General features: G+C 40.2%; 1 protein-coding gene across 6 annotated transcripts in view; it reads left to right on the forward strand.

The window, feature by feature from the left end:
- LOC5576331 (nephrin) overlaps window positions 1-15,706 on the forward strand; it is a 1,001,823-nt gene that overhangs the window by 844,373 nt on the left and 141,744 nt on the right. For all 6 annotated transcript variants that reach the window (XM_021855560.1, XM_021855563.1, XM_021855562.1 and 3 more), the window contains exon 10: window positions 3,421-3,635. In XM_021855560.1, coding sequence (XP_021711252.1) covers window positions 3,421-3,635 — 215 coding nt within the window. The remainder of the gene's footprint in view (window positions 1-3,420; window positions 3,636-15,706) is intronic.

A 15,706-nucleotide genomic window follows, 5' to 3' on the forward strand; every position in this document is an offset into this window, starting at 1 on the left:
TTGGTTGATAGTCGTAGACCAATTAGTTTATTGTCATGTCTTCGCAAACTCATGGAAAGAATGTTACTAAATCGTCTTGAATTATGGGCTGAAAATAATCAAATTTTATCATCTTCTCAATTTGGATTCAGGAAACGTTGTAGTACTCGTGATTGCACTGCCCTTTTAGCTTCGCAAATTAATCTTTGCTTTAATAGAAAGCAAGATATGGTTTCTACTTTTCTCGATATTTCAGGAGCTTATGATTCTGTTTCAATTAATCTACTTTTTTATAAATAAAATAGTTTTAAAATTCCACATATAATTACAATTTTTTTATATAATTTATTCTCTTTTGCAATTTTTTTCATGATTATTCTTCTAAACTTATTCGTTATAGTTATTTTGGACTTCCTCAAGGTTCTTGTTTGAGTCCATTTTTATATAATTTATTTACGAGTGATATTTCTTCTGTTATTCCAAACGGTTGTCAATTTTATCAATTTGCTGATGATAAGGTTATTTCTATTTGTGGTAATAATAGAGAAATCATTCGTCATTTTATGCAAAATGCATTGGATAACATTGATATTTGGGCTCATAATAATGGATTTTCTTTTTCTGTGTCTAAAACCATATTCATTTTATTTTCTCGCAAGCGTTCCCCTGTTAATATTCATTTGTACCTTGATGGTCACGAAATTGAACAAGTTGATGAGTATAAGTATTTAGGATTATGGTAAGATTCGAAATTATCGTGGAATAAACATATTCAATACATTCAAGTTGTTTGTGCAAAGAGAATAAATTTTCTAAGGACCATTACAGGTACCTGGTGGGGTGCACATCCTTCTGATTTAATTACACTTTATAAAACCACTATTCGTTCTGTTTTGGAATATGGATGTTTTACTTTTGCAAGTGCGGTCCAATCCAAGTTTTGTAAACTTGAAAAAATTCAATATCGATGCTTAAGAATTTGTTTAAAATTGATGAATTCTACTCACACAAAATCTGTTGAAGTTTTAGCTGGAATTCATCCGTTGAAAATTCGTTTACATGAATTGAATTGTAAATTTATGATTCAATGCTTCAGTATAAACCATCCAATAGCTAATATACTGAAATGTTTGCATGACATAAATCCTACTTGTAGAATTTTAGATTCTTTCAATTATTGTTGTTCTATAAATGTGGCACCAAATTCAAATCATTCTCTTTATTTCCATAGTTTTGGTGTATATATTCATTCATTTCAACCTAATATTGATTTGTCATTGCATGAAGAATTAAAACAAATTTCAAATACTGAATATTCTCGTTTTGCTCCATTATTTTTTAAACGTAAATTTATAGGTCTTGATGCCAAACAGTTTTATTTTTCAGATGGATCATTGTCCCAAGGTATTGCTGGTTTTGGAGTGTATAATCATTATTCAGCATATTTTTTCAAACTCCAATCACCTTGTTCAATTTTCGTAGCTGAATTAACAGCCTTATATTTTACGTGTTCTTTGATTAAACAATTTTTACCCAATATTTTTATCATATGTTCAGACAGCTTGAGTTGTTTGAATGCAATTAAAACTATCAATTTTAATTCTAAAACTCATCATATCATTTTGAAACTTAAAGAAGAACTATTTTATCTACATACTCAGGGATACATTATTAAATTTGTTTGGGTTCCTTCTCATTCCAATATTTATGGTAATGAGCAAGCTGATTCATTAGCTAAATTGGGTGTTCGTTGTGGAATATGGTATGATCGTCAAATTGCACCATCTGAATATTACACTGAATTAAAAAAAACATTCTTTAAACAATTGGCAGATTTCTTGGAATTCTAGAGATAAAGGACGTTGGTGTCATTCTATTTTATCTAATGTCAATCAAACTACATGGTTCAAAAAATTATCTGTCGGAAGAAATTTTATTTGTACATTATCAAGAATAATTTCTAATCATTACATTTGTAATAGTCACTTATATCGTATTGATATAAGTGATTCTAATTTATGTGATTGTTGTGAAACTTATGAAGATATTGATCATATAGTTTTCCACTGTACTCGATACATTATTCCAAGAAATAAATTTGTTAACGATTTAAAGAACCATTATGATCATCTTCCTTCATCTGTACGAGACATATTAGGAAGTAGATTTCTACCATCTTTGAAATTGCTTTATAGATTTTTGAATGATGCTTCATATTATGTTTGATACTTGTTTCTTTTTTATTTCAGAATTGATATGAAGGAAATTTTCCCAGCTCTGTCCCGTTTTGATGATTTAAAGTAGATTCTGGTTCCTGGTCCTCCTTGAAGATTGTGGCTCTGCTATGGATCAATGCCGTTTGAGCCTTTAGTTTATGATATTTTTTTATAACGATTTTAGAAAAGATAAAGAGGTTTTATGCCTTTTTGAGAACGATTTCTTTAATGATAATCACTCAAAGGGGCTTTTCCCTCTTTCTAAATTATTTAGTTAAAATAAATAAATAAATAATATTGATGCACCACGGTAATATTTACTCAAAAAGCAAAGCAAACGAGCGCTCTATGATTGAATTGCTTATGAAATTGCGTAAATGTAAATTTTCCAAAAGAACAGGAACAATTCCTCAACAAACCGCAGGCCAATTTCTTATAATATTTCATAGAAGCGTTTTAGTTTCATGCTCTGAAGGAATTTTTGTCAGACGCCTTGGATGAATTTAATGATTTTTCAGAGTAAAATATCTCAGGGAATTTGTATAAGTATTATACGGAAATATTTCAGGTATCCCTGCAGTATATCAACGTTTTTTGTATAAACCACCCATTCTCCCTGAAACGTTACCTAATTTGTTGATGGTGTCCAACGTAAGGGCACGGCTAAAACCTACTAAATTTCTGTTCACCACAACAACGAAGTAAATGCAGTAGAAAGTGTGAAACGTTCACATCACTGGGCACGGTGATGATTTTATTCATGAGGCTGCAATGGTGGGCATTTCCCGCCCGCTGGTGTTCTTTTTCCCACCAACAACGACGGAATACATATTAGTCTCCATCCATCCTCCGAAGGACCGCCGGTAGGTATCATCCTCCGAGAGCGAGCTGAAATACGACCTGCGCTGAATATCGGGCGAAAATGGACTTTTAATTTACATGGTAATTGGCTCATACGATTATCGCGTTGATTGGATCAGACAAAGGAAAACCTCAGAACTTTAATGAAATTGACTGCTGGCTGATGCTGTTGGCGCTGGAGGCGGATGATGTCTACATAGCAACTGTCAATGCTGCACACCCCGCTGAACGTAAATCATGGGCCAATTTTCGTCTGCTTGTTAATTTCGATTTTGGGATAAAATCTTTCGTTGATTTCCATCGCTACCCACCAGAAAAAATATATTCAATTCCGGTTAACATATTCGCATTAATTTCGTTTCAGTTGCCCCCGTGTGCCGTCCGGGCTTGGTGACGACCTACAACGTTGGACGCTATGAACAGGCGAAGATTGCATGCGAACTGGAAGCGAACCCACAGGAAGTGACGTTCGTGTGGAAGCACAATACCTCGGTGTCGGAGTCGCTGGACATTCCGTCGACGCATGTGAGCAGCGAGCAGGCCAAGAGCATATTCCGGTTCAAGCCGATCAGCGAGAGTGTAAGTATAAGCATAATTAATGGTGTATTCAAAATTAAATGACAGATCCTGTCCTCTCTAGGATCTATTCAGAATCAAGCAATCGTAAAAACTGAAAAGACAGATTTCTCCAGTATGGATAACAAATTATGAACAATAGGAACTTCCTACAACGTCAATTTTTCATGATTAACAAGATGATGGAATGGATGCACGTTATGTCTAAACCAGCAGATTATGAAGATCGAATGTACCTCGGATTTTTTTTACCGCTAGAGATCAGTATTTGGTCTATAAAGTAATAATAGAAAGCAGTGTTTTTATTTTGACCAGAATAAGCCGATCGAACCATATTCGGAGAGTGTAACAGTTTGCGAACCATAGTAGTTCGTTGTACATCGTATTCGGAGAGCCCTATGAATGTAAACATTCACTCTCTCGTTTGGTACGTGGCACGAGAGCGTTCAAGAGCAGCAACTCTCACAGACTGCAACAGTATCGAGCCATTCGGGTGATTTATGTTTTGCATAAAATTGGTAATAACTTTCATATTTTCTGATAATGCAGCCTTTAACAACCTAACTGTAATCTATTGGACCATTAAACACCCCTTTGGTTGCAATCATAGCACAGAAAATAAAAAATATTCGCCTCTGTTTCTTGATCAGAATGAGTGTGGGTCAGTGAATGTTACAAAATTTGACACACAGTGATTGGGGCCAAACAGTGGGTGGTGTGTATCTGTCTTGTTTAAGTTCATGGCTCGTTATCTTCCACGAACGATAAATGTCATGTGTGTGGTATGAATGCAGGCGCATAAATGAGCTGAAATTATGGCTCGCTGTCAATGTTCGTTGTATTTTCCAAAACCTGACAGAAAGGTTTAAAAATATTCTATCGGTCAATTTTTTCCATACAATTTGTATGGGCCGAAATACGTGGGAAAACGTGTTTCTATAGGCTGTATATTCCTCGGCCTTCCTTAGCCGAGCGGTTATAGTCCGCGGCTACAATACAAAGCCACGCTGAAGGTGTCTGGGTTCGAATCCCGGTCAGTCCAGGATCTTTTCGTAATGGAAATTTCCTTGACTTCTCTGCGCATAAAGTATCATCGTACCTGCCACACGATATACGAATGCAACAATGGCAACTTTGGCAATGAAAGCTCTCAGTTAATAACTGTGGAAGTGCTCATAAAAACACTAAGCTGAGAAGCAGGCTCTGTCCCAGTGAGGACGTTAATGCCAAGAAGAAGAAGAATAGGCTGTATATGAAAAAATAGCTAAAAAGTGGAAAAATTAAAAATTTCACCGATTAAATTTTTAAAAACCCTCCGATTATGAAAATATAATCCAAATACTGAACTTATGCGAACAAAAATCAATTAATTTCCATAATCTGCTGGTTTGAACACAGCGTGGGATGATCCTTTACCTACCTCCATTTCGCTAATGACTGCAGACGGATTATCTCACGTAAATATTCGTATTTTGCTGACGGGGGTGGGACATTTCGCATAAAGACGTTTTGCACACGGACGCTTCGCATACGGCCGTTTGGCATAATGGACCTTCTTTAAAACGCTACCTCTTCTAATACGGAACGTATTTATGCGAAATGGGTCACCCCCTTCACTGACCACCGCGTGCTACGGTTTTCTCATGTGGATTCTATATTCATATCAACCGGAATCTCAATATACAAATCAATTTGCTCGTAAATTGTTTTTTTTTTTTTTTTTTTTTCAAACAACATTGTCGTGTGATAGACACCGTCAATTGTCATACTAACACAACGTAATTTTCGTGCAATATCGAGGAATTACTTGTGAAATTCGCGTCAAAATAAGTTAACGAAGGTGCCGCTAATATCTAATTACCTTCACTAACGTCGCGCTGATAGAGTGAATTAAACAGCTGGCCCCGAGTACAAGTTGACGCCAACACGAATTCGATTCATTCATTTATTTAGTTAACATCTACACAGATAATACTGAATCAACAATTTCACGCCACAATACTCGGTTCGTGGCCGCATCTCTCCATCCTCGGTTCTGCCCCACGCTCGCCAAATCGATACGCACTTGATCCGCCCACCTAGCTCGCTGCGCTCCACTTCTCTTGTACCAACCGGATCCGAAGCGAACACCATCTTTGCAGGGTTGCTGTCCAGCATTCATGCAACATGCCCTGCCCATCGTATCCTTCCAGCTTTGGCCACTTTCTGGATACTGGGTCCGCCGTAGAGTTGGGCGAGCTCGTGATTCATCCTTCGCCGCCACACACCGTTTTCCTGCACACCGCCGAAGATCGTCCTAAGCACCCGACGTTCGAAGACATCAAGTGCTTGCAGGTCCTCCTCGAGCATCGTCCACGTTTCATGTCAGTAGAGGATTACCGGCCTTATGAGCGTTTTGTACATGGTACATTTGGTGCGGGCGTGAATCTTTTTTGACCGCAGCTTCTTCTGGAGCCCATAGTAGGCCCGACTTCCACTGATGATGCGCCTCCGTATTTCACGGCTAACGTTATTGTCACCCGTCAGCAAGGATCCGAGGTAGACGAATTCGTCGACCACCTTGGACGTATCCCCGTCTATCGTAACACTGCTACCTGGGCGAGCCCTGTCGCGCTCGGCCCCACCAGCTAGCATGTACTTTGTCTTGGCCGCATTCACCACCAGTCCAATTTTTGCTGCCTCGCGTTTCAGGCGGGTGCACAGTTCTGCCACCTTTTCAAATGTTCGGCCGACGATGTCCATATCATCCGCGAAGCAAACAAATTGACTGGATCTCGTAAAAATCGTACCCCAGCTGTTAAGTCCGGCTCAAAGTTTCCGGTGGGATCCAAACGAACTGGAGTATTCGCCTGAAACCTTCACACAATTTTGCACACCTTCCATCGTCGCTCTTATCAGTCTCGTGAGCTTCCCGGGAAAACTGTTCTCGTCCATGATTTTCCATAGCTCTACGCGGTCGATACTGTCGTATGCCGCCATAAAATCGATGAAAAGGTGATGCGTTGGACCTGGTATATTTTTGGAGGATTTGCCGTACAGTAAAGATCTGGTCCGTTGTCAATCGGCCGTCAACGAAGCCGGCTTAATAACTTCCCACAAACTCGTTTACTACAGGTGACAGACGACGGAAGATGGTCTGGTATAATACTTTGTAGGCCGCATTTAGAATGGTGATCGCTCGAAAGTTCTCACAATCTAATTTGTCGCCTTTCTTGTAGATGGGGCATATTATCCCTTCCTTCCACTCCTCCGGTAGCTGTTCTGTTTCCCAGATTGTGCTTATCAGCCGGTGCAGACAAATGGCCAGCCTCTCCGGACCCATCTTTATGAGTTCAGCTCCGATACCATCCTTACCATCAGCTATATTGTTCTTGAGCTGGTGAATGGCATCCTTAACCTCCCTCAAAGTGGAGGCTGGTTGGTTTCCATCTTCCGCAGTACTGACGAAGGCATTTCCTCCGTTGTCCCGTCCTTCATTGCCTATGCTCTCAGTGCCATTCAGGTGCTCGTCGAAGTGCTGCTTCCACCTTTCGATCACCTCACGCTCGTTCGTCAGAATGCTCCTATCCTTATCCCTGCACATCTTGACTCGCGGCACGAAGCCGTTGCGGGATGCGTTGAGCTTCTGATAGAACTTACGCTTTTCTTGAGACCGGCACAGCTGTTCCATCTCCTCGCACTCCGTCTCCTCCAGGCGGCGTTTTTTCTCCCGAAAGAGGCGGGTCTGCTGTTGCCGTTTCTAGCGTTCCACGTTCTGCCGGGTCCCTTGCTGCAGCATGACCGCCCGCGCTGCATTCTTCTCCTCCAAAACCTCCTGGCACTCCTCGTCGAACCAATCGTTCCGTCGACTCCGTCCCACGTACCCGACGTTGCTCTCAGCTGCATCGTTGATGGCTGCTTTTACTGTTCTCCAGCAGTCCTCAAGAGGGGCTTCATCTAGCTCACCCTCTTCCGGTAATACAGCCTCGAGGTACTCCGCGTATGCTGCTGCGACATCCAGTTGCTTAAGCCGCTCTAGGTCATACCGGAGCGGCCGTCGGTACCGTACGTTGTTAACGATGGAGAGTTTCGGGCGCTGTTTCACCATCACCAGATATTGGTCAGAGTCGATGTTAGCGCCACGATAGGTCCTGACGTCGATAATGTCGGAGAAGTGCCGTCCATCAATCAGAACGTGGTCGACTTGTGTGTGATTCTGTCTGCTATGGTGATCTCCAAATGTATCGGTATGGAAGGCTGTGCTGCAAATGTTTGAAATGAACATATACGACATTACAATAGTTTTTGTTTGCTTCGTATTTTATTAACAACTGTGAATATTCTCATAATAAAAATAGGAATTCAAGTTCTATGTTAAGAGTTACAACATAAACATGCGAAGATTTCACCAACTCTCTCCAAATGACAACTGAAAATGTTCATACTTCAGTTCAACTCCAAATTCCACGTCGCCAAAAGTATCACCAAAATTGATTGCCCACGTCGTGACACGCAACGACACTGTTGGTTTCGTTTCCGCTTCGTGAGCATAATTTACATCGAAAATTCCAACTCGCAACAGATTGCCCCGCATGTCACTCTGGGCCAAGACCGGCAGCAGCGCTACAACGTCAACGACGAACAGTGGTACCGGCCATAGGTCAAAAATCAAAAAAATAAATTGTCTTGTTTTGTACTCCCTTAACTGCTCAGGGCCATGCTTAGTCGAGTGGTTAGAGTCCACGGCTATAAAGCAAAGCCATGCTGAAGGTGTATGGGTTCAATTCCCGGTTGGTCCAGGAGCTTTTCGTAATGGAAATTTCCTTGAATTTCCTGGGTATAGAGTATCATCGTACCTGCCACACGATATACGAATGCGAAAATGGCAACTAAGGCAAAGAAAGCTCTCAGTTAATAACCGTGGTAGTGCTCATAAGGGGACGTAATGCCAAGAAGAAGACGAAGAAGAGGTGTTAATGGAGCAATTATTATTTCAAGAATGTAACAACAACAAAATTTCACACCTCTCAGAAGAATATTCACGTTAGGCCTTCAATTCTGTTGAAAAGTATGATTTATGACCGCTTTGTAGATCAAATAAAATCACTGTACGACGCGATAGCTCTGGTGGAATGCTGACTGGTTTCGGTTCCGTTCTGCCAGGGAGAACATTTTTGCTCTGGCACGTTGTACCGCCAAATAATTATCCTTCGTCCGTGAAGGTGTCCATGGCAAGTGGCCAGCCAAACCGACTCGTGGCTCATCGTCACCATCATCAACAGCGTAATTATCGTCGTAGCTCACAGCTAACATCGTTGTATGTCAAGTGGATTGCCAAATTCGTACATTATAGTGCATAAGAGAACGTGGGGTGAGATAAGACACAATTTTGTAACCTAGTTGATTCTGACTTCTACATGAATCGGAATCCGAAACTAACCTTGATGAATTTCCTAATAACTTAGCGCTACAGGTAGAATGATATCTCGTTATTTCACCGTGACATAATCATCATCATCAGAACAGCTGTTCACATTGACTGAATCTGTCCAATATGGTGTTGCCTGAGTATTATTATAATGACAAAACCTTGGACTCGATCCCCGGAATCGTGTTTCCAGGGCGCTTCCTCGTAGAGGTGATGATTTTCCCATTTACCCAACCGGTTCCAGTTTACCTCGCTTCGTTCGGTCGTATCCCACATTTATTTATTCATGGCATTTTATTCGTAACATATCCCAAAAAGAAGACACCGTTCCTCTGTCCATCAGCTTCGTTGGATCGGTACTTACTGGTGGCATAAGGTAAAATGGTTCGAAATGCTCACTAAAGCACAATCGCATCTTACAGAGAAGTAACAGTTTTGCAATAAATTTGTAACGTAGTTTACAATATTTCCCATTAGCAAATCAACTATTTTTCATGAAGAAATCCCCTTAAGCAGCACTGAAATTAAAGTTTTGTTCCCCCTAAGAGCTTTCTTTGTCAAAGTTGCCATTTTCGCATTCGTATATCGTGTGGCAGGTACGATGATACTTTATGCCCAGAGAAGTCAAGGAAATCTCCATTACATAAAGATCCTGGACCGACCGGAAATCGAACCAAAACACCTTCAGCATGACTTTGCTTTGTAGCCGCAGACTCTAACCACTCGGCTAAGGAAAGCCCCTTAAATATCATCAATTTCAAATTGAGTGCATTTTTAACCCCTTCACCCTACATGTGTGTGACGTGGAGAGTGTCCTTCTCTGTTTCATGGAAGGACGGCACCAACGACCGACTCGGTTAAAATTCCAGATCCTCGACAAAAAGGACACACGTCGTCCTTTCTTGGGTGGACCCTTTTCCACGGGCCTTGGGGGGGGGGGGGGGGTAGCGGGGATGATTTTTCCACAGCAACCACACTCATTATTCATGGGATTCAAATACACACCGGGAAAGGCAGGCAACTGAGTCCTCGTAGTCAGGACAGCTAGCAAGAGTGTGTTCAGCTCGGGTGGCCGGGGAGGAAAATGCTGATGGGATGTCACATCCCACACCGTGGCAGCCTGGTTTGTGAAAGATCACAGACTACATTATGACGTGATGCAGCAAGTGTCACGATTTTTTCCTCCCGACAGCCAACACATAGCCATAAGGTTGAAGTGTCGGAGAGTGTGGCGTTGAAGTAGGTGCAAAGCGTCTTCTGCGTTTGGCGTCAGTCTCTGGGAAATGGGTGTAGCTTTTGAATATCCGAGTCCGAGATGGTGGAATAATGTAACGGGGAAGAACATGCTTGCAAATTGAGCTGACAGATTGTTGAATGTAATCCTGGTGGAAAGGTGCACAACTATTCGAGATGGATTTGGAAAGTTGAGCTCATCCTAGCTCGATGAACTGCACTTTATGTTGGAAGGGTCAATCCAAAGTTAATGTCTAGAACTCGATGATGAAGAAACCATCGAAGTAGGCATCCTCAGGTAAACCGATGTCGTATAAGAGTTTACTTAAGAACTCGTTTACTAGTGTGAGTTATGTTCAGATTTGTGAAGGAATTGCTTCAAGAATCTACCAGAAATGTCTCCGAGGATTCCTTAAGGAATTCAGCAATCAATTAGTTCCAGTATTTCTTGAAATATTTTTTCTAATGAATCCACCAGGAATTGCCTTAGAGAATCCTGCAGGAACTCGTTCAGGGATTGCTTTTATGTTATTAATGATGTATTATCGAATTTCTCCAGGAAATTTTCTGTGAATTTCTCCAGTGATTCCTCCAAGGATTTCACAATAAATTGTCCCATGAATTTTTCCAGAAATTTTCCAAAAAACCCTTCCAAAGATTCAACCTGAAGACATTCAGAGAATTGCTTTGTTGATTCTTCTGAGTAAATATCTATGAAATCCCTGGAAGAATAATCTTTTGGAATTTTGCAGATGCCATCCTAATTTCTAAAGTATTGAAAGACAAATTTCTAGTTATATCCTTCGTGGAATTCTGGGTCGGTTCTCTTGCGGAAGTATTGGCGTTTTTTTTCGGAAAAAAATATTGTGAACTAATGAAACTTTTTGGTTGATACCCTGGGAAAATTTCTGATAACCCTGAAAAATTCTAAGAAGGAATTTCCTAGTCGAACCATTGAAGTATTTTCTGTTAGAGCTTCTAGCAAAGCTGTGGTAGATTTTTCTGGTGGAAATTCTAGCGAAACTCTAGTATTCCCAGTGTTAACCCTGGAAGAACTCCTAGCGAAATTTCTTAAACAATCAACTCTCGAAAAAATCCTGGTGAAATAATTAAAGAAAATACTGGTGAAGTCTCTTAAGGAACAACTGGTGGAATTTTTATAGGCAATTGTGGTCAAATCCCATAAGAAATTCCTTATGGAATCTTTAGAGATCATCTTGGCGGAACCGTTGGAGGATTTTTTCCAGAATGCTTTGAAAGAACTTCTAGAGGATTTTTTTATAGGCTCTTCCACCGGAAACATATTGATGAAGTTTCCGAAAGAATTTTTTTTTCAGCTAAAATCCTTGAAGATTTTCCTGATAAAAATCATGGAAAACTACCTGAGCGAATTCCAGATACAATCCAGATGCAGCTCTGGTGGAATCCGTAGAGAAATCCCTGGAGGATTTTTAGTTGGAATGTATAGAGGAAATCCTAGCAAAAGTTTCAAAAGAAATTCCTATTGGAATCACTGAAGGAATTCTCAGAGGAATTCCTATTTTAGATCCTCATCTCCTCATAGACTCATTACCTGTGAAAAATTTTCAAGAATTTTTTAGTAAAATTGCTTGATGAAATCCTAAATCCCCCCAAGAATCTCTGAAGATTTTCCGCGAGAAATTCTTTGAGAAATTCCGGAAGGAATCTTTTGAATAGTTCCGGTGATAAAATCCTTCAATGAAATTTCTGGTAAAATATAATCCTTGGAGATATTAATTCTTTGAAGAATTTCGGGAGGCATCCCTTGATTTATTCCGGGAGGACTCCTTTGAAGAATTCTTAAAAAACATGAAAGAAAATTCTGGTAGAATACATTTATAAATTCCGGGAGGAATCTGTAAAAAATAGCCTAATGGAGTTTAGAATAACCTAAGAGGAATTCCTGAAGGAAGTTTTAGGAGAATTCCTGATAGAATTTCAAACAGAACTTCTGATGGAATCCCTGCTAAATTCCTTATGAATTCTATTGAAAGACTCTTGATGAAATCTCAAACGAATGGAGGAATCCTCGATGGAATTTATGATGGAATCCCCAGAAAAACTCTTGATAAAATTCCTGTAGGAATTCCAAGTAGAACTTCTGAAGGAACTCCTAAAGGAATTCCTACAGAAACCAATAATATTCTTGAATGAACTCCTGATGAAGGACTTCTAATGGAATCCCTAGATGAATTTTTGATGTAATCCCTGGATGAACTCCTAATAGAATCACTGAAGGAACTCCGCACGGGATCCTTATAGGAACTCCTGATGGGATTACTGATAATATGCCTGGCGAAACTCCTTATAAAATCCCAATAAGAAATCCTGATGGAATTCCTTAAGCAATCCTTGATATAATCTCTAGAGAAATTCCAAGTTCAATCTCGGAAGGAACTGCTGACGGAATGCCCAAAGAAACTTCTGTAGAAATTCCAGGTGGAATCTCCTGGAATGGTCCCACCACATACCCCTACAAAGGTTTGAGCGAGACGATATATATTTAAGACCGGACGAGCCTTACGAGTCACTTGCGTTACATCATTCGCAGTGCTTTTCTTTTTTGTTCTCTTATTCCTAATTTTAATCCCAGCATTACTCTTGACAACATCCGCGAAACTAATACTTTCAACAAAAACATCATCCGACCTAGCGCAAACGTCTTCCTGAACCTTACGTTTCTTTCCTCTGGGAAGCAGGCTCGGCTCCGATGCCGTACTTGATGTACCGTGTTTATCATTCATTGCAACTAAATTCTTGTTCGAGTTAAATTCAAAAAATAAACATTTCATACTTTCCAACTCTTTGCTCACAGATTTTAACATTTCAAAAATTGCTTTATCCATGGTACTATTTAGACTTCTCACCAATTCATCCATCCCGGTTTTTAACGCGTCGTTTATCTGAGCAGCAATTTGCTCCCGAACGCCACTGAACGAATCCGAAATAGAAGAAATCTTCTTCATCTCTTCTTCGAACATTCGTACAACAAACAATCACTACATTTAAATAGCAGATTTTCGTTCTCACTGACAAGCTTAGCAACAGCTTTTGTCAGTGGTGTGCACTTGTAATGGTACACACTCAAACAACCTGTACATGTGGTCGGTATTTCAGAAATTAATACCGGGGCCCCACATTGCTTGCACTCAGTCATTTTGCTTAGCACCTATACACTTCAACCAAACGAAACATGCATGCAACACTTAACACAGATGAAACAATACAGTGAACAAAAAAGTTACCAGCCTCCAGCAGCTGCTGGGGCAAAATTAAATGCAGAATTAAACGAGGACAAGCGTTAGAGACAATTTGCCTCCTACTTATCCTGTTTCAAAATACAATGTTGCTCGCGATAGAAATCGTTGTTCCGCGGCAAGTCCACTATTTCACACGTAATTTAATTTATTTATCACTGCACTGCAGAAACAAACTACACTGTTCACCATTAATATCAACGTTCGTGTACATGGAATCCCTAGAGAAATTTTTGATTCTACCCTGAAAAAATTATAGGTGGGATATCTAGAGACACTTCTAATGAAATCCTTGAAGGAACTCCTGATAGAATCCGTAAAAGAACGCCTGATACATTTCCCAGAAAAGCTCATAATGTAATCCCTAGAAGAACTTATGATGTAATTCCAGGAAGAGTTCCAAGTGGCATCTCTGCAAAAACTTCTGATGTTATCTCTAGAGGAACTCCTAAAAATGTTCTTGAAGGAACTCCTTCCTTATTTCCAGAAGAGTTCCTGAAAGAATTCCTATAGGAACTTCTGTTGAAATCCCTGGAGAAATTCAGGGATAGCTGATAGGAATCCTGATAGAATCCCTAGAGGAACTCCTTATGATATCTCTAGATAAAATTCCTCGAGGAACTCCCAATATAACCTGTAGAGGATCTTTTGATAGAATCTCTTGAGGAATGCCAGGTGAAATCTCAGAAGGAACTTTGGATGGAATCCATGGAGGAACTCCTGATGAAATCCCCAGAAGGACTCTGAAGGAAGCCCTTATGATACTTCTGATAGAATCCCTAAAGGAATTCACGATGGAATCCCTGGAGGAATTCCTGATGGGATCCTTGGAGGAAATCCTAAAGATATCTTTGAAGAAACTCCTGATGGAATCATTGCAGGAACTACTGATGAAATCCCTAGAAAAACTCCTGTTGAAATCGCTAGAGGAACTCCTGATAGAATCTCTGGAGGAATTTCAGGTGGAATCTCTGATGGAACCAGTGATGGAATTCCTGGGGAAATTTCTCATAAAATTGCTAGAGAAACTCCTGATGGGATTCCTTGAGGAGTTATAGGTGGAATCCCTAAGGGAACTCCTGATGGAATCCCTAGAAAAACATCTGATGAAATACCCAGAAGAACCATGATGGAATCCCTAGCGAAACTTTCGATGGAACTTTCGTTGAAATCCCTTGAGGAACTTCCGATGGAATCTCTAGAGAAATTACTAATGGAAACCCTGATGGAACTTCTGATGTGATCCTTCGTGGAACTCATGCTTGAATCTTTAGAAATACCCATGATGGAATTCCTGGAGAAAATTTTGATGGAGTTCCTGGTAAAATCTCTGATGTAATCCATACAATAATTTCTGATAGAAAATCTTCTGGAAGAATTCCTGGTGAAATTCCTGATGAATTACTTGTAGGAATTCCCGGAAAAATCCCTGTAGAAATTCCGTATTGACCTTTTGATAGAATCACCTTTAGAACTGCTGGTGTTTTTGCTAAAGAAATAGGTTAAAGGTTGTGGGCAAACGCCAGTGGAATTTATAGAAACAACTCGAGAACGCACATTCGCTAGATCGCCATGTCGTCAACGCTGTATAAATTTGCGCATTTTGGCTTTCCACCCATCTGCATCGGCAGCTCATGGGACGTCGAAGCTTCAATTTGACTCGCTGACGATGATGTCCATGCAACATCCCTACAGACGGTACGATCAGTTCGTCAAACATTTGGCTCCGCCCACCGGTGGTTTGAGCAAAATCAAACTCGTTTGATGATGTCTGTGTTGGAAACACACAAGAAAAATGTGCTTTTCTATGGAAAATAAGACATGCCTCGATATTTACCCATTATTAAATGTTTTGCCATGAAAATCAATAGTCTCCATTATTTCATGACGTTTCAGGAGTCGCATTTCTTGTTTTACCTATTATTCATGTTTGTTCCTTGAAACACCGGAAGTGACCTAAAAATCCGGTCATTATCTGATCATCTGGCCGAAGTGTCCATATAGGAAAGAAGCATGTTCTTACAGCAACGCTGAGGCTATTTCATGAAGTTTAAGCAGTCGCATGCCTTCATCCATATTCTAGGCGTCATCCATATTTGTCTCCGGGTTCACCGGAAGTGACCCTACAACCCAACCTTGGTCATAAGGTAAAATTG

This window comes from Aedes aegypti, chromosome 3 (assembly GCF_002204515.2).
Source record: "Aedes aegypti strain LVP_AGWG chromosome 3, AaegL5.0 Primary Assembly, whole genome shotgun sequence".
In the NCBI taxonomy this organism is placed as follows: domain Eukaryota; kingdom Metazoa; phylum Arthropoda; class Insecta; order Diptera; family Culicidae; genus Aedes; species Aedes aegypti.